This window comes from Saccopteryx leptura, chromosome 2 (assembly GCF_036850995.1).
Source record: "Saccopteryx leptura isolate mSacLep1 chromosome 2, mSacLep1_pri_phased_curated, whole genome shotgun sequence".
NCBI lineage: Eukaryota > Metazoa > Chordata > Mammalia > Chiroptera > Emballonuridae > Saccopteryx > Saccopteryx leptura.
In genome coordinates, this window is record NC_089504.1 from 343,044,529 (window position 1) to 343,062,388 (window position 17,860).

Genomic DNA, 17,860 nt, shown 5'->3' on the forward strand with positions numbered 1-17,860 from the left:
CTAATAAAGGGTAGGATTTTTTTATTTTTTTTACAGGGACAGAGAGAGAGTCAGAGGGATAGATAGGGACAGACAGGAACAGAGAGAGATGAGAAGTATCAATCATCAGTTTCTCGTTGCAACACCTTAGTTGTTCATTGCTTTCTCATATGTGCCTTGACCGCCGGCCTTCAGCAGACCGAGTAACCCCTTGCTCGAGCCAGCGACCTTGGGTCCAAGTTGGCGAGCTTTTTGCGCAAACCAGATGAGCCCGCGCTCAAGCTGGCGACCTCGGGGTCTCGAACCTGGGTCCTCCGCACCCCAGTCCGACGCTCTATCCACTGCGCCACCGCCTGGTCAGGCTAAGGGGTAGGATTTTGAGCTCTGTGCTGAGGTGGTGAATTAGGGGAAGGGAGGAGCTGAAAGAGTCCAGGATGGCACAGAGTTTGGGCAGGATAAGATGGTTAAGCTTGATCAGAAAATATAGAGCAAAAGGAAGATGTGGCTATGTTCCTGTGCCCCTTGCAGATCTCAAATTTCCTTCCTGAGAACCTGTTTTTTGGGGAAGGCATGCAGTGTCAGTAAGACTTGGCACTCCTCCTCTCATCATAGAAAATCACCTTGCCTTTCTGCTTAAAACTATTCCTTCTCTTTCTGCTATGGGACCCTATGTTTGCATCTTCCATGCTCCGTGCACATTTCTATTTGGTCTTTCAGCAATACCCAATATTACATGTTGGGCTCTCGGCTAGGCCTGAGGCTGCAGAAAGGAACCTTTATCTCCAGGGATTCATGGGCACAATCCAGTGAACAGGCTATGACTAAACAGTGTGTTAACTCCAGGATGCCAGCCTGGAGAGTCAGCGGAGGCTTCCCCTTGGCAATGAACCCACTAGAATCAATTCTTGATGATTGGAAAAGAACTCTCACCCAAGATGGAGTGAGAGCTGCTTTCAACTGAACTGCTGGTGCATAATTGCAAAATCCAAGAGCCAGAATACCCTGAACTAACTTCACTCTGTTCCCACCTCCTTTCTCCTTCAACCAAGATCCATTCACCACGCCTTCCCCAGCCCTGCCTGAACTGCTGTGACCACATCAAGACGTGGCCTCGGATAGAGGAAGAATAAGGAAGCTGCTGTGCCAATATGACTGACTGAAGCTGCCCAAGGTCCTTAAAAGGAGGAAGTGGATAGGTGCCTTATCCAAAAGGATACAGCAGCCCAGGTCTTATCAGGAGACAGCAGCTTCCTCGCTCCTTCCCCCACCTCTGACAGAGTCACAGTGTGCCACAGTGGTGCAGGCAGCTGTGTGGGAAGAAGAGGAGCTATAGAACCACGGGCTAGAGTGGAGGTGTACGGACCAGGTAGTTCATGGTTTTAACTAACCCAAGCAGAAAGCTAGGATGGCTTACACTAGCATGGTGGTAGTGGAAAGGCTGTGAAGATTCAAGAGCCATAGTTGAGAGACAGAACCAACAAGAAGTGGAGATCAACTACTCTCAGGAAAAGGGAGGAGTCATGGCTTCCAGCCATCAGCATCCACCTCCAGGATGGCCTCACCCCCTTCCCTTCCTGGCAATCCTAGAAGCCATAAGGGTCCAGGGACCATGGCCTTTTGTTCTGCCTACTGCTCAGTAAGTGGGTTCAAGTTTGATAAGAAAAGACTTCCTGTGGTGTGAACTGAAAAGAAGAGGAAGGAGTTAGCCCATTCCTGCCACGGAGGCTGTGGGAGAGAGAAGGAAGATGGCCAGAGCTTTGTGCCCACTGCAGGCCCTCTGGCTTCTGGACTGGATGCAGATGCTCTTGGGACCGGGTACTGCTCCTCCAGCCTGGGCCTTGAACCTGGACCCACTGAGGCCCACCTTCTACACAGGCCCCAATGGCAGCCACTTTGGGTTTGCTTTGGAATTCTACAAGGACAGCCGTGGGAGGTGAGCCCTAAGGGAAGTTTGGGTGTTGGGAAAGAGAAGGATTCTGCCACCATTACTGCTTCTGTGGACCTCAAGATCCCTGTTTGTGATAGTGGTTGAGCAGAGTGACTTCTAGTGTCTGTTTGGGCTGAGTTCTTGTTAGGAATACTGGGAAGGGACCTGCTCAGGTGAGAGGATCAGAGAGGGGAACCGATAGGAAGATGGTCGCTGAAACTACAGCAAAAACAAAGGCAAAACAAAAGTTGATACCCCCCCCCCCATAGATCAGTTGTATCATCCACTCCACTCTCATCCCCTCAAAATACAGAGAGGACTGCACATGTCTTAAATTGACTTACAAAACTATAAAATTACTCACCTTGGTTTTCTACTCCATTCCCCTTATCCCCACCAAAATTATAGATATTTGAAAAGAAGTAATAGAGCATTAGTGGTTAGGATTAATCAGGCTGTGAGATCAGACTGCCAAGATTAGCGTTCTGGCTCCTCTTTACAGTAACTACCCTGAGCTAGTTACATACTGTGGTAGACACTATGCTACCCAGCTTTGGGAAGCAGCAGTGGCAGGGAGCATTCAAGTATCAACCCCGTGGTGAATGAATTTCCTCTGCTGAAGACAGCCACATCCCCCAAAGTCAAGTCCACTTCCCAATGTGACCTACAAATGATTGATCTGTGAGGAGTGTGGACGGAGGAGAGGTGTAGGTCTGACCCTCTCACCTCAGCTGGGAAGTTCTGAAGAACCCTCACTCCAGGGTTCCTGGGGTGTTTGTGTAGCCCACAGCTGTCATTGGACTTGAATCTCAGCTTGATTCCTCTAGCCACTCTTGCTTCTTTCCCCTCCTCATGAGCATTACTTAACAAACACCTTGTATGCTAAATATATATATATATATGCCATATATATATATGGCATTTTTTGTGTGTGACAGAGACAGAGAGAGAGATAGAGAGAGGGACAGATAGGGACAGACAGGAAGGGAGAGAGATGAAAAGCATCAATTCTTTGTTGTGGCACCTTAGTTGTTCATAGATTGCTTTCTCATATGTGCCTTGACTGGGGGCTCTAGCAGAGTGAGTGACCCCTTGCTCAAGCCAACAATTTTTAGGCTCAAGCCAGCAACCATGGGGTCATGTCTATGATATCATGCTCAAGCCAGCAACCCCGAGCTCAAGCTGATGAACCTGTGCACTAGTCAGATGAGAACCCGCTCAAGCTGGCGACCTTGGGGTTTGGAACCTGGGTCCTCCACGTCCCAGTCCCACGCTCTATCCATTGCGCCACTGCCTGGTCAGGCTATATATACATATGGCATTTTTTGAGCACTTGTTATGAATTACTCGGCTGGTGCCATGCTGAATGTCCCTCACGTGTTTACTTCATTTACTTATCCTGATGGCATTGAGTGATAGGTATTGTCCCCAACTTACAGATGGCAGAGCTGTGGTTTGAACCTAGATCTTCTAGGGTCCTCAGCAATATAAGCACCTTATCCCCCACTTTAGCAGTGCCCACTAGCTTCCCTAATTCTTCATTAAAATGAACTCTCAAGAAGGTATCTGGTAACAGTTTTAATGTGCTAGGAATCATGTAAACCCTGGCTTTGGGGGGGGGGGGGATAGGGAGTGTAGATGAGTACAGAGCTTAGAAGGTCTTTTTCAGTAAGAGTATCAAACCCCTCCTATTTATATCAAACTAAACGATTATAGTTCCAGCCTTCCTCTTAACTCGCTAGGGTTTTTTTTTTTTTTAATTATTATTATTTATTCATTTTTAGAGAGGAGAGGGAGAGGCAGAGAGAGAGAGAGAGAGAGGAGAGACAGAGAGAGAGAAGGGGGGGAGGAGCTGGAAGCATCAACTCCCATATGTGCCTTGACCAGGCAAGCCCAGGGTTTCAAACCGGCGACCTCAGCATTTCCAGGTCGACGCTTTATCCACTGAGCCACCACAGGTCAGGCTCGCTAGGGTTTTTTTGAGCATGTGATTTTACCCTCACTAGACGTAGGTTTCACGGGCCATAAAATGAAAAGGCGGTGGCCTCTATGGTCATTAAAGACTCTTCGAGGAAATATGATCTAGTGTGCCCCAAGTCACACTGCCCTTCAGGGTGGTGCTCCCAGCGCAGGCACTGGGGCATAGGGTACCCCGGAATCCGCGCGTGGTCACGCAGCTTTCCGACGCAGCTTGGCCATCCTGGTGGGCGCCCCCCGGACCCTGGGCCGCAGTCAAGAGGAAACGGGCGGCGTGTTCCTGTGTCCCTGGAAGGCTAATGGCAGCCAGTGCTCCTCTCTGCCCTTCGACCTTAGTGAGTTCCAGGCAAAGAGGGAAAGGGAGGGGCTACAGGGAGCGTGGAAGCCGGGCTTCAACGCCCCAGCTCTTCTTGTGCCCTCCAGATGATGAGACCCGAAAAGTAGGCTACCAGACTTTCCAAACCTTCAAGGCCGGGCAAGGACTGGGGGCGTCGGTCGTCAGCTGGAGTGACAACGTTGTGGTGGGCACCACCGGATGGGACACAGGAAGTAGCTGGGGGATAGGGACATGTTGGGGGAGGGTGGATGGAAACCCGAGTCCCGCTTCTTCCCCACTGTCCTGTGGTCCTCCTTCAGGCCTGCGCCCCCTGGCAGCACTGGAACGTCCTAGAAGAGTCCACGGAGGCTGAGAAGACGCCCGTAGGTGGCTGCTTCTTGGCTAAGCTCCAGAACACCCGCCATCGCGCCGAGTTCTCACCTTGTCGGGCCAACACCATGAGCCCGGATTACGCGAAAAATATGTATTGTGAGCTCCGCTCTCCGTTTTGGCTCCCCACACTCGCGGCCACTAGCTCAACCTTTATTCTGAACCTTCTCCCAGCGCCCTCTGACCCTGCTTCGGACCCCGCAGCCCTACTGCCCAGTTCCTTGCAACCCCCTCGACCCCCACCTCCACCCCCACTACGGCGCTGATCCAATGCCGCGCCACAGGCTCAGCGCGCGCTTTCTGACCCGCCCCCTCGCTGACCCTCCTTCTTGCCCCCTCTAGTGGAAGACAAGCGCTACTGCGAAGTGGGCTTCAGCTCTGCAGTCACTCAGGCAAGTAGCGAGTCCAAGCGTCGTGAGGGCGGCTCCCAGACAGGGCCCTGTCTCACCTCCAGGGCTTCCTTTTCAGGCCGGAGAGCTGGTGCTTGGGGCCCCTGGCGGCTATTTCTTCGTAGGTACGTGCCCATCAGCACACCTCCCTCCACTCTTTGTCGGCCTGGGGAGATCCCAAGGAGTCTGGGCCTCCGCACCAACTGCCCCTCGCACCCAGGTCTCCTGGCGCGGGCACCAATAGCAGATATCTTCTCGAATTACCGCCCGGGCACACTCCTCTGGCACGTGCGCAGCCAACGCCTGACCTTCGACTCCAGCAATCCAGAGTACTTCGACAGCTACAGGGGTAACTCTAGCACCTCTCTAAGAGACACCCCAGCACGCTATCACACCGTCCACCACCGCCTTCTGCCGGAGCGACCCCGCGCCCGCTGCCCCTGGCCAGCCCCAGGGCTCAGGGCGCCGCCATCCTCTGCTCCCGCACCTTTCCCGGCAGACTGACCAACCCCCACATGCTCCGCCCTCTCCTTTCCCGCAGGTCTTGGCCTCTCGATGGCGTTCGTTTTGCCATCTGCATAATGCAGGGTTTAACCCGGGTGATATCTGAGTCCCCTCCTCCTTCGCCCTCTGCCCCTGCCCGCTTCGCCCTCACAGAAAGACTAATTCGCGCTCTGTCTTCAGGATATTCGGTGGCCGTTGGCGAGTTCGACGGGAATCTCAACACTACAGGCAAGATATCCATTTAGGGGCAGGGATTGGGGAGGAGCACCTCCAAGACCTGCACCGAAATCGTGCAGAATGATGGGCAGGAGGCAGGGGGGTTCGAGGAGACTCATTCTCTGGGCCCGGCTCCCCCCAGAGTATGTTTTCGGTGCCCCCACCTGGAGCTGGACCTTGGGAGCCGTAAGTACCACCTACCCCGCCGTTCGGCATCCTTTAGTCCCTGGCCCTACTCCGGAGTCTGACCAACCCCTCCTTTCCACCCGGGGCGGGAGCCTGCCTTTGGGGAACAAGAATGACGCGCTCATGCGCGTTGTCCGCGCAGGTGGAAATTTTGCACTCGAATTTCCGGACTCGGCTGCACCGGCTGCATGGAGAGCAGGTACCAGCCGGTTCCTATGGGGATGGTAGAGGCTGGGGATTGGGACCCTGGGATATCCCGCTGGGTGTAGGGGGCGATGTCTAAGAGAGGGTGGCGGGTCTCGGCGCAGGAATTAAGGTGTGCCTTGTCTTCCTGCAGGTGGCTTCGTATTTCGGGCACTCGGTGGCCGTCACTGATGTCAACGGGGACGGGTGAGGAAGGGAGCGCCCTAACCCTGCCTAGTTGAGTCCCCAGTTACCAGAGGCGTGGACTGTGTCCTTTACTAGCCCCTGCTCCCGCTGACCGTCGAAGGGAGCGGGAGGGCCTGAATGGCTAGATGTAGCCTTGGGACGCAGCACCCCGCCAGCCCACCCCACGTAACCGCGCATCTGGCCTGCAGGAGGCACGACCTGCTGGTGGGCGCGCCGCTATTCATGGAGAGCCGCGCCGACCGCAAGCTGGCCGAGGTGGGGCGTGTGTACTTGTTCCTGCAGCCTCGGGGCTCCCACGCGCTGGGCAGCCCCAGCCTCCTGCTGACTGGCACCCAACTCTACGGGCGATTTGGCTCAGCCATCGCGCCTCTGGGAGACCTCAACCGGGATGGCTACAATGGTAAGGGAGGAGAGGAACCCCACCTGCTGCAGAGGGGTTAACAGCCACAATAAAGACCATGGATTTGACCTGAGGACAGCAGGATACAGGAAGAGCTTTTTTGTATTTTTTTTATTTTAACAGAGACAGGGAGTCAGAGAGAGGGACAGATAAGGACCAACAAACAGGAAGGGAGAGAGATGAGAAGCATCAATTCTTCGTTGCAGCTCCTTAGTTGTTCATTGATTACTTTCTCATATGTGCCTTGACCAGGGGGCTCCAGCAGACTGAGGAACCCCTAGCTCGAACCAGCGACCTTGGGCTCAAGCTGGTGGGCCTTGCTCAAACCAGATAAACCCACGCTCAAGCTGGTGACCTCGGGATCTTGAACCTGGATCCTCCGCATCCCCATCTGATGCTCTATCCACTGCGCCACCACCTGGTCAGGCGGATCCAGGATGAGCTTTAAACAGAGAGAGTTAAAGGAAACCAATTTGTTTGCATTGGTCCAGGAAGAAGAGCTGGGTGGGTGACGGAGGAGTTGGGCGGGTGCTGGCGCCCTGCACTGCCTGGAACTCAGGCTAGGCGGCTGGTCTGGGGAGGCGGCATGGGATATTAGAAGTTCAGCTCCAGATCTGTTTGATATTGAATGACTTTCTGACATTAGGGAGGTATGTCAGAGAGGTCTGAGTGGAAGAGGGGAGGTTAGATAAGGGATAAAAGTGAGGAGAGGCCCAGGACAGAGCCTTGAGGAGCAAGAGAGCATTAGGGGACTCCAAGAGGAACAAATCTGGAAAGGGGTCAGAGGACTGTCCACAGGAATAGGAGAGAAAACAGGAGATCTGATGGCACAAACTCAAAGGAAGAATGCTCTAGACAGAAGGAAGGAGGTCAGTGGCTCCAGATGTTTCAGAAAGGGACAATTAGATGGGGCTAAACAAGTATCCATGGTCTTTAACAAGAAGGAGGTCATTGGTGACAGCAACAAGAACCAATTCAGGCCTGACCAGGCGGTGGCACAGTGGATAGAGCATCAGCATCAGACTGGGATGCAGACGACCCAAGTTCGAGACTCTGAGGTCGCCAGCTTGAGTGCAGGCTCATCTGGTTCGAGCAAAGCTCATCAGCTTGAGCCTAAGGTCGCTGGCTCGAGCAAGGGGCCACTTGGTCTGCTGTAGCCCCACAGTCAAGGCACATATGAGAAAGCAATCAATGAACAACTAAGGTGTCACAATGAAGAATTGAAGTTTCTCATCTCTCTCCCTTCCTGTCTGTCTGTCCCTCTCTCTGTCTCTGCCAAAAAGAAAGAACCAATTCAGGGCTGGATAGGGACAGAAGCCAAATGCCACGGGGCAAGATATGAATGGAAGTGAGGACTTGGATGCAGCCAATATAGATGGCTCTTCCAACTGGCTTGTGAAAGAGAAAAGATGATTACTGAGAGATGAGGGTCAAGGGAAGGTCATTTTAATTTCAAAGAATATGACATAAGTTGAATGTAAGAAAAAAGATCTTGTTGGGAAGTTAGGGGTGGGGAATGAGCTGAAGGGTCCCTTTGATGCTTTGGGGATGCAAGGTGGGGGCAGATGCTAAGCCCAGTGGCAGGGTAAAGGAGGGATGCCGATTCCAAGGTCAGATAGGAAAAAGGAGGAAAAGTGGGTATAGAATTATAACAAAACAGTTGGGCTGCTTCTTTTTGTGGAGAAAGTGAAGGCCTGCAAGCTTGACAGAATGGTGAATGTTTGCAATAGTGCTGAGCAGACTGGAAGACAGAGCTGAGCAAACCCAGCCCCACCCCACAAGACTGCTGGGCGGTGCCTAGTGAAGGCTGGAGGTCGGGTACTCATGGTGCTAGCCTGGTGAGGTCTGGCCAGGCTTGCCGCAACCTGGCAGTAGGACAGGTAGGCTGAGGATATGGCAGGGCTGACTGACTGGTCGTGAAGAGATGAGGAAGCCAAAGGTCAGGAGAGAGTGGAGGCCCAGAGGCTGGGGACACAATTATGGTCAGAGTGGTTGATTTGGATAAATTCTGGGTAACTCACTCAGAAAAATCAATAAAGGTTTTTAAAAGAAAAAAAAAATACACAGAAGCCAAAGAAAAATAGTTGCAACATATAGATCAAAGATCTTGATTCTAATCACATGCAGAAAATTCTTACAAATTAATAAGATTATGATGAATAACAAATTTTCTTTTTTAAAAGAATTGATTGATTGATTTTAGAGACAGAGGAAGGGAGAGAGACAGACAGAAATATTGATCTATTCCTGTATGTGCCTGACCAGGGATCAAACCTACAACCTCGGCGCTTTGGGACACCAAGCCATCTGGCCAGGGCATAAATTTTCAAGAGTGATCTTAAAAGTTATTAGTGATAACGGGGTGGGGGGGCAGTATTTAATATGTCTTGGTTACTTAATCTTCTGGGACTCAGTTTTCTTGAGAAAATGGGAATAATGAGCCCTGGCTAATTAGCTCAGTTAATTAGAGCATCATCCCCATATGCCAAGGTTGCAGATTCAATCTCCTGTCAGAGCACATACAAAAATCAAACAATGAGCCTGACCAGATGGTGGCGCAGTGGATAGAGCATGGGACTGAGACGAGGAGGACCCAAGTTTGAAACCCAGAGGTCATGGCTAGAGGGCGGGCTCATCTGGTTTAAGCGAGGCTTACCAGCTGAGCCCAAGGTCGCTGGCTTGAGCAAAGGGTCACTCAGTCTGCTGTAGCTCCACGGTCAAGGCACATATGAGAAAGCAATCAATGAACAGCTAGGGTGCCGCAACAAAGAATTAATGCTTCTCATCTCTCTCCCTCCCTGTCTGTTTGTTCCTATCTGTCCCTCTCTGTCTGTCTCTGTCACACACACACACACACACACACACACACACACACACACACACAGAATCAACCAATGAATGCATAAATAAGTGGAACAACAAATCTCTCTCTCTTTCTCTTGCTCTCTCACTGTCCTTCTCTCTCTAAAATCAAATTTAAAAACTTTAAACATATAAATAAAATAAAATGGGAATAATGATGCTTAATTTTTAGGGTCAAATGTAATCAGATAGTGAGGGCTGTTACTGTGTTTAGTATAACCCTACTTAATGGGTCTCTTTCTGACCCAGTTGTAAACTCCTCAAAGATTGCTGCTGCTTCCTTGACCCAGACCTTTGCATCCCTTTCCTGGTCCCCTGGGGTCTGCCCTGCGTAGGAGCTCCTGAAAGTTTTACAGGGCCACCTAGAAAGATTAGAAAACAAAGAGCCACTTTCTTTCTGTTGTTCCTTCCAGATGTTGCAGTGGCTGCCCCCTACGGGGGTCCCAGTGGTCGGGGCCAAGTGCAGGTGTTCCTGGGTCAGAGTGAGGGGCTTAGTTCCCGACCCTCCCAGGTCCTGGACAGCCCCTTCCCCACCGGCTCTGCCTTTGGCTTCTCCCTGCGAGGTGCCACAGACATTGATGACAATGGATACCCAGGTGACCTGGGCTGCTTCTAGCTAAACAAGAGGGGCTCTAGAGCATTACCTGGAGATGCTAAGAGGCACAGCTCTGACCTGGTGCACCACTGAGAGCTCTGACCTGTCTGTTGGGGTGGGATGCCAGGGAGGGCCAGATCACACCTCCAACTGGGAAAGTGGTTTGGGAACCCCTGGGAAGGTGAGGACCTCATGCACTCTCTAATTACCAATTCCAAACACCTCCCAATATCTATAGATCTATTGGTGGGAGCATACGGGGCTGACAAGGTGATTGTATACAGGTGAGCACTAGCTCCAGGGGTGAGATGGGGAGGAGACCAGGCCAGGAGGGGCCACAATGGCAAGCCTCCCCCATCCCACCAGAGCTCAGCCGGTGGTAATAGCCACTGTCCAGCTGCTGGTACAAGATTCGCTGAATCCTGCTGTGAAGGATTGTGTCCTGCCCCACACCAAGACTCCAGTGAGCTGGTGAGGAGTCAGAAGGCATGGGCCTGACAGGATCTGGGGCCTCAGGGGCCCTAACCCCTGAGCCTCCCTCATATCTTTGCAGCTTTAACATCCAGATGTGTGTAGGAGCCACTGGGCACAATATTCCTCAGACTCTGCGTGAGTGACATGGTGGGGACTGGAGGGAGGTGAGCCTGGGCTCCCCTGGAGGCTGGCCCGGGAGTCCCTGACCCTCCTTGCTTGCCCTGTCAGGCCTAAACGCTGAGCTGCAGCTGGACCGGCAGAAGCCTCGCCAGGGCCGGCGGGTGCTTCTACTGAATTCCCAACAGGCGGGCACCACCCTGCACCTAGACCTGGGGGGGAGGCACAGCCCCATTTGCCACAGCACCACAGCCTTCCTCCGTGTACGTCCAGGGTGGAGATGGGCGGGGCTGGGTGTGCGAGCTTCTTCATCCAGCCCTGGCGTGTGGGGTGTGGGCTGGGTGCCGTGAGTCCAGGGGCGATCAATGGTAGGGTGCATAGTAGCAGAATGGCCTGATTCTTGTCCGCTCCCTAGGACGAAGCTGACTTCCGGGACAAGCTGAGCCCCATCGTGCTCAGCATCGACGTATCCCTGCAGCCTGAGAAGGACGGACTAGCCCCTGCTCTTGTGCTGCATGGAGACACCCATGTCCAGGAGCAGGTGAGGGGGTGCAGGGCAAGCAAGGGGGTGAAGGAACCCTGCCAGAAAGTCAGGGCTAGAGTTAGTGTACAAGTCATAATATGAACCCCAAAACCTTTTTTTTTTTTTTGTATTTTTCTGAGGCTGGAAACGGGGAGAGACAGTCAGACAGACTCCCGCATGCACCGGACCGGGATCCACCCGGCACGCCCACCAGGGGCGATGCTCTGCCCACCAGGGGGCGATGCTCTGCCCCTCCGGGGTGTCGCTCAGTCACGACCAGAGCCACTCTAGCGCCTGGGGCAGAGGCCAAGGAGCCATCCCCAGCTCCCGGGCCATCTTTACTCCAATGGAGCCTCGGCTGCGAGAGGGGAAGAGAGAGACAGAGAGGAAGGAGCGGGGGGTGGAGAAGCAAATGGGCGCTTCTCCTGTGTGCCCTGGCCGGGAATCGAACCCGGGTCCCCCGCACGCCAGGCCGACGCTCTACCGCTGAACCAACCGGCCAGGGCCCCAAAACCTTTTTGACACCTCTAATCTCTGGTGTCACTATACTGTAATGAAAACCCCAAAACTTCAGTGTCCCCTAAGCCCTAATATAAACCTCAAATGTCAATATCACCTCTAACCTCAGATATAAATCCATGAACCCTAATGTCACCATCTAAACCACGACATTTGCTAAACCCAGCTGCAAACCCCAAATCCCTGGTATCTCCACAGCCCTTTCATTCTCAGGTCTTCTAATTCCCAAACTTCACATGCCCCTACCTTACCCACATACCCTGATGTGTCCCTATAGACCCGCATCATCCTGGACTGTGGAGAAGATGACCTGTGTGTGCCCCAGCTTCAACTCACCGCCAGCGTGTGAGACCTCCCACTCTACCCTCCCCTGCCCAGTCAGCCGAGGACACCGCTTCCCCATGGGGGGTGCCATACACCAATATGCTGTCCTCAGCCCCTCTCCTCCCGCCAGGCCCTGGGCCTAGACCTGGTCTCTTACTCTATCCTCTCCACAGGCTGGGCTCTCCACTCCTGATCGGAGCCGACAATGTGTTGGAGCTGAAGATGGACGCAGCCAATGAAGGGGAGGGAGCCTACGAGGCTGAGCTGGTGGTGCACCTGCCCCCGGGTACCCACTACATGCGGGCCCTCAGCAACATCGAGGTGAGGTCCCCCAACCTGAGTGCCTGCACTTCTCTTATGCTTTGCTGTAAAAGCTGTGCTTCTTTTTTGGAAGAAGAGTACTTGCTAATGGCCCAAAATTCAAGAACTTTATGATAAAACCCAAGTCAAAAATGCTCAGGGACTAACTGTTAACAGAAATCTTTGTTAATATTTGGTGGATTGTCTGCCTGACCAGGTGGTGGTGCAGTGGATAGAGTGTTGGCCTGGGATGCTGAGGACCCAGGTTTGAAACCTCAAGTTTGCCCGTTTGAGCATGGGTTCATCCAGCTTGAGCACAGGGTCGCTGGCTTGAGCACGGGATCATAGACATGACCCCAGAGTCGCTGGCTTGAAGCCCAAGGTCGCTGGCTTGAGTCCAAGGTTGCTGGCTTGAGCAAGAGGTCACTGGCTCAGCTGGAGCCTCCTGCTTCTCTGTCAAGGCACATAGGAGAAGCAATCAATGAACAACTAGAGTGCCACAACAAGGAACTGATGCTTCTCATCTCTCTCCCTTCCTGTCTGTCTGTCCCTCTCTCTGATTCTGTCTCTGTAAAAAAAATAATAATAATAAATAAAAATAAAATAAAGTAAAATATAATAAGGTGTTAGAGTGACAGTCCCTTGAATTCTCACCGCAAGAAGCCTTCATCCCACCCTGGCACAGAAGTCTTTTCCAGACTTTCCAAGGAATTTAAATACACATGGGCTGCTCTGTAACCATCAGCTCATAGTTGCTTCTCATATGTGCCTTGACCAGGCAAGCCCAGCGTTTCGAACTGGCAACCTCCATGTTCCAGGTTGATGCTCCATCCACTCTACCACCACAGGTCAGGCTGTAACCATCTTCTTTTTTGAAACTACCTCCTCAAAGGGCTTTGAGAGGCTTATCTGTAACCAGAAGAAGGAGAACGAGACCAAGTTGGTGCTGTGTGAGCTGGGCAACCCCATGAAGAGGAATGCCCGGGTGAGGCCGCTGAGTCTTGTGTGTTAGGCCTCCTCTATCAGGGTCTAAGGGTCAGCTGGGGTTTAGAGGCTGGGTTGGGAGTCAGCCCTGGGCTGGAATCCTGGTCCTCACACTCCCTACATATGTGTTCTTGGGTGAGTGACTCTCTCTCTGGGTGGGCTTCTGAGTAAAACGAAGATAATAATGATGACCTTAGAGGATGAGGACTGGAGGCCACATTCAGTGTCCAGAGTGGGCATTTGGACAGTGACTTTGGCCCTCTCGGTCTCTCAGATAGGGGTCACCATGTTGGTGAGTGTGGAGAACCTGGAAGAGGCTGGGGAGCATGTGTCCTTCTGGCTGCAGATCCGGAGGTACTGGGCTGGGAGCCCCTGACACAAACACATTCAGGTGCCTTCCATGCAGAAGGGTCCTCTGGGAGGCTGGCTCTTCAGACTCTCTGAGCTTTGGAGCTCAGGAAGAAGTCCTTTTTCAGGTCAGGCTATTGTGTGGCACGCTGTGTGTGGAGTCGCTCTTCCTGGGCATTCTGAAAGTCTGGCCCGGCCCCCAGAGAGTCGATGTTCACTGGGCTGGGGGCTGGTGTCCCTGACCTTCTTCTCATCCCCTCCTCTCCCCTCCAGCAAGAACAGCCAGAATCCAAACAGTGAGACTGTGCTGCTGGACGTGCCAGTCCGGGCTGAGGCCCACGTGGAGCTTCGAGGGTGAGAGGCTGGGGGTGGACAGGGGAGATGTCAGGCAGAGCCCTAAGGTTCAAGGGGTACTGGGGGAACTCCCACAGGCAAGTCAGAGGATCAAGCTTAACTTGGGGGCTCCGGCCCCTGCAGGAGCTCCTTTCCAGCCTTCCTGGTGGTGGCCGCAGAAGAAAGCGACAGGGAGAACAGCTCAGACAGCTGGGGCCCTAAAGTGGAGCACACCTATGAGGTAGGGTGGAGCCTCTGCAGCCCATGCCGGGGTAGAAGGGTCCCAGGAGCTACAGGCCAGGTGCTGAGCCACCTAATATCCTGCCACCCCCACCCCCCACCAGCTCCACAACAATGGCCCTGGTACTGTAAGCGGCCTCCACCTCAGCCTCCACCTCCCTGGCCAGTCCCAGCCCTCTGACCTGCTCTACATCCTGGATATACAGCTTCAGGGGGGGCTTCAGTGCTCCCCACAGCCCTCTCCCAACCCCCTCAAGGTGAGAGCCTGGGTGTGGGCCACCCTGGGAGAGCAGGGGGGTGGGCAGAGGGTGGAACCTGACAGCTTCTCTGCCTCCCCAGCTGCACTGGGGGCTGCCCACCCCCACCCCCTCCGCCGTTTACCCATCCCATCACAAGCGGGAGCGCAGGCAGGCGTTCCTGTCAGGGCCCAAGCAGCCATCAAGTCTTCAGGATCCAGTTCTTGTGGTGAGCAGGCTCTGTGGTCTCTAGATGGAATCTCCTCCCTGGGGCCCAAGGGGCAGAGACGATGGGAGGCAGGGAGAGGGGCCAAAAGAGTGATGTGGGCCTCTGGTTGTCACTTTGGGCCAAGTGAGTATAAAGGATTGTGCTGGTCTTGCGTCTGGGGTGGGGTGGGGGAACACTTGCTTTTTTTTTTTTTTTTTTTACTGAGACAGAGAGGGATAGACAGGGACAGACAGACAGGAATGGAGAGATGAAAAACATCAATCATTAGTTTTTTGTTGCGCATTGCGACACCTTAGGTGTTCATTGATTGCTTTATCATATGTGCCTTGACCGTGGGGCTACAGCAAACCCAGTAACCCCTTGTTCGAGCCAGCAGCCTTGGGTCCAAGCTGGTGAGCTTTGCTCAAACCAGATGAGCCCGCGCTAGAGCTGGCGACCTCGGGGTCTCGAACATCGGTCCTCTGCATCCCAGGCTGATGCTCTATCCACTGCGCCACCGCCTGGTCAGGCAAGCACTTGCATTTTTTAAGGTTCCCAGTACATTAAGGAATAAATGCCAAAGCTGGGTTTCAAAAATACTGGATATTGAACATTGTATGATGGGCCACTTCTTCCAGCTTCCTCCCTGGATGTCTGGGAGTGTGCGAACAACCTCGTTTAAGGATAACGTCTGAAGCTTAGATCTGAGGCCCTTCCTGAGGGGGAGACCGAAGCTCCCTTACTGACACCCTCCCTCCCGTGTCTTCCCCCAGTCTTTCTCTCTGTTGGGTCCTTGGGGTGAGGGGGTGATGGGTCACGAAGTGTTGGACACTAATAACGTATCCCCTCAGAGCTGCGACTCGGCGCCCTGTACTGTAGTACAGTGTGAGCTGCGGGAGATGGCGCGCGGGCAGCGGGCCATGGTCACCGTGCAGGCCTTCCTGTGGCTGCCCAGTCTCCGCCAGGTGGGGCGTGACGTAATGGGCAGGACCCGGGGGCGGGGCCTTCTGGAGGCGAGGACAGAGTGTGCTGGGGGGAGAGGCGGGGCTTTGGCGAGCGGGAAGAGAGGGAAGGCCAGATTTAGTGTTTTGTTTTGTTTTTCTTTTTTAATTAACTAATTCTTTATTAAGTGGGGGGAGTTTACTTTGGAGGGGACGGGATTAGGCCAGGAGCAGGCTCCCCAAAGGAGAGTCTGGGGCTGGGACTCTTGCGACCAATAGGCCCTGTGTGAATGGTTTCCCACCCCACCCCCCACCCCCATCCAGAGGCCACTGGATCAATTTGTGCTGCAGTCGCATGCTTGGTTCAATGTCTCCTCCCTTCCCTACGCGGTGCCCGCCCTAAGCCTGCCCAGTGGGGAAGCTCTGGTGAGTATGGAAGAATGTTGTCAAAGAGATGAGTCCTGCCTGACCCACTGGTCATCTATGTCTGTGTCCAGCAGGATGGGGGCGGGGCCTCCCTGGGTCTGAAGGGTGAGACAGGTAAGTGGCTTGACTGGGTGTCACCACTCCACAAGTTTGAGTTTTGGGGAAAGACAAGTGTGAAGGTTACTGAGGTCATGCACGGGTTTGTCCTCAGGTCCAGACACAGCTGCTTCGGGCCACAGAGGAGAGGGACATTCCGATCTGGTGGGTGCTGGTAGGCGTGCTGGGTGGCCTGCTGTCGCTTACACTCCTGGTCCTGGCCATGTGGAAGGTGAGGCCTGAAGGGAGGGTGGGGTCGTGCCCACTCTCACAGGGAGGTAGAGAAAGACATGGCCCAAGTGAGTGACCTGGAGCCCATTTGATTTACAACTCTACTGCTAGACTCATTCTCCAGAGGACCTCTTCCAGGTACAGACCACTGGAAGAGGTGGCACCTGGAATTCTAAGTCCTTTAGACCCCTGGAAGGAAGAGTCACAGGGAATGAGCCCCGCTTTCAGGAACTCCCTTGCTGGTGTAGAGGACAGAGTTCACCTCCTCCCTGCTCTGCTTTTGCTGGGACTGATGGGGGCGGGAGACCCAGGTCTGATCCAGCCCTGCTCCCTACTCTGTATGAGCCCCTGGTGGGTCACTTTCTCCTTTGTGCCTGGAGAACAGTGGGCTGGTCTCACATTCGCTCAGGTGCCCAAGCCCTGGGAAGCATTGTGCGTTTAGGAGAAGCCCCATATTAGACTTCAAATAGTCAAATATGTATTATCATGCACTTGAGTCATATAGAGAGATAACCATCAGTAGTTAAGAAAAATTCAGGGAAGGCCTAACCTGTAGTGGTGCAGTGGATATAAGTGTTAACCTGGAACACTGAGGTTGCCGTTGGAAACCCTGGGTTTGCTTGGTCAAGGCACATATGGGGGTTGATGCTTCCTGCTCCTCCCCTCTCCTCTCTCTTTCTCGTTCTCTCTCTCTTCTCTAAAATAAATAAAGTATTTTTTTAAAAAAAGAAAGGAAAATTCAGGGAAGGAAAAGCAAACCATTTTTTTTTTTGCATGTATTATTTCTATCTGGGGAAAGGCCTTTATTTGTGCACACAGTGGGGTCCATGTTTTGCGCTGGTCCAGGAGAAGACCTCGTGGCTGGCTGGTTTCTAGCATAATTACTTCTTCCAATGCTGCTCTGGGCCTAAGGATCTTCTTTGTAACCTGTCCCTGGCCCTTGTGCACCCCCAGGTTGGCTTTTTCAAGCGGAATCGGCCACCCCTAGAGGAAGAAGAAGAGGAGGAGGAGGAGTGATGGTGCAGCCATGCCCTCTCCCAGCAGGAAGGCTGGGTGTGATGCTCGCTCTGCCCCGACGCTGGTCACCCATGGGTTGGAGCTGTTCCATAGAGGCCTCCTGGTGTCCTCCCCCCTTCCATCAGAGCTGGGTTACCCCCTTTCCTGCTGCCAAATAAAAAGGTTGAGCCCCAACCCCCAGAGAGCTGCTTCCACTTGGGTCAGAGGAGGAGTGGGGATCTGGGGCTGGTGGGAATGTGAGCAGAGACCATCTCTGCCAGAGTTCAGTGTGCAAATTACTGTCTTTGAGGAATGTCAGGGAGTAGAGAGTGGGGGTGGATAGACAAGGGAGAAAGGGGACAGAGCCTCTAGGTGAGACTAGAGGGGGGAGAGTTGTCTGAGGATGGCTTGTGGGGGGGCAGAGAAGAAGGCA

General features: G+C 53.4%; 1 protein-coding gene across 1 annotated transcript; it reads left to right on the plus strand.

Moving 5' to 3' along the window:
- Positions 1-1,667: 1,667 nt before the first annotated feature.
- On the plus strand, positions 1,668-17,616 carry ITGA2B (integrin subunit alpha 2b). The gene is made up of 30 exons (XM_066366307.1): positions 1,668-1,912; positions 4,097-4,218; positions 4,307-4,404; positions 4,520-4,688; positions 4,932-4,981; positions 5,058-5,103; positions 5,199-5,327; positions 5,663-5,710; positions 5,841-5,884; positions 6,027-6,083; positions 6,222-6,274; positions 6,463-6,674; positions 9,950-10,132; positions 10,370-10,415; positions 10,498-10,602; positions 10,685-10,740; positions 10,834-10,985; positions 11,138-11,263; positions 12,042-12,109; positions 12,262-12,409; positions 13,281-13,373; positions 13,647-13,726; positions 13,994-14,074; positions 14,198-14,294; positions 14,398-14,550; positions 14,633-14,758; positions 15,589-15,702; positions 16,003-16,104; positions 16,316-16,432; positions 17,386-17,616. The coding sequence occupies exons 1-30, from the start codon at positions 1,725-1,727 to the stop codon at positions 17,446-17,448; spliced, it is 3,126 nt and encodes a 1,041-aa protein (XP_066222404.1). The 5' UTR covers positions 1,668-1,724; the 3' UTR covers positions 17,449-17,616.
- Positions 17,617-17,860: the final 244 nt, after the last annotated feature.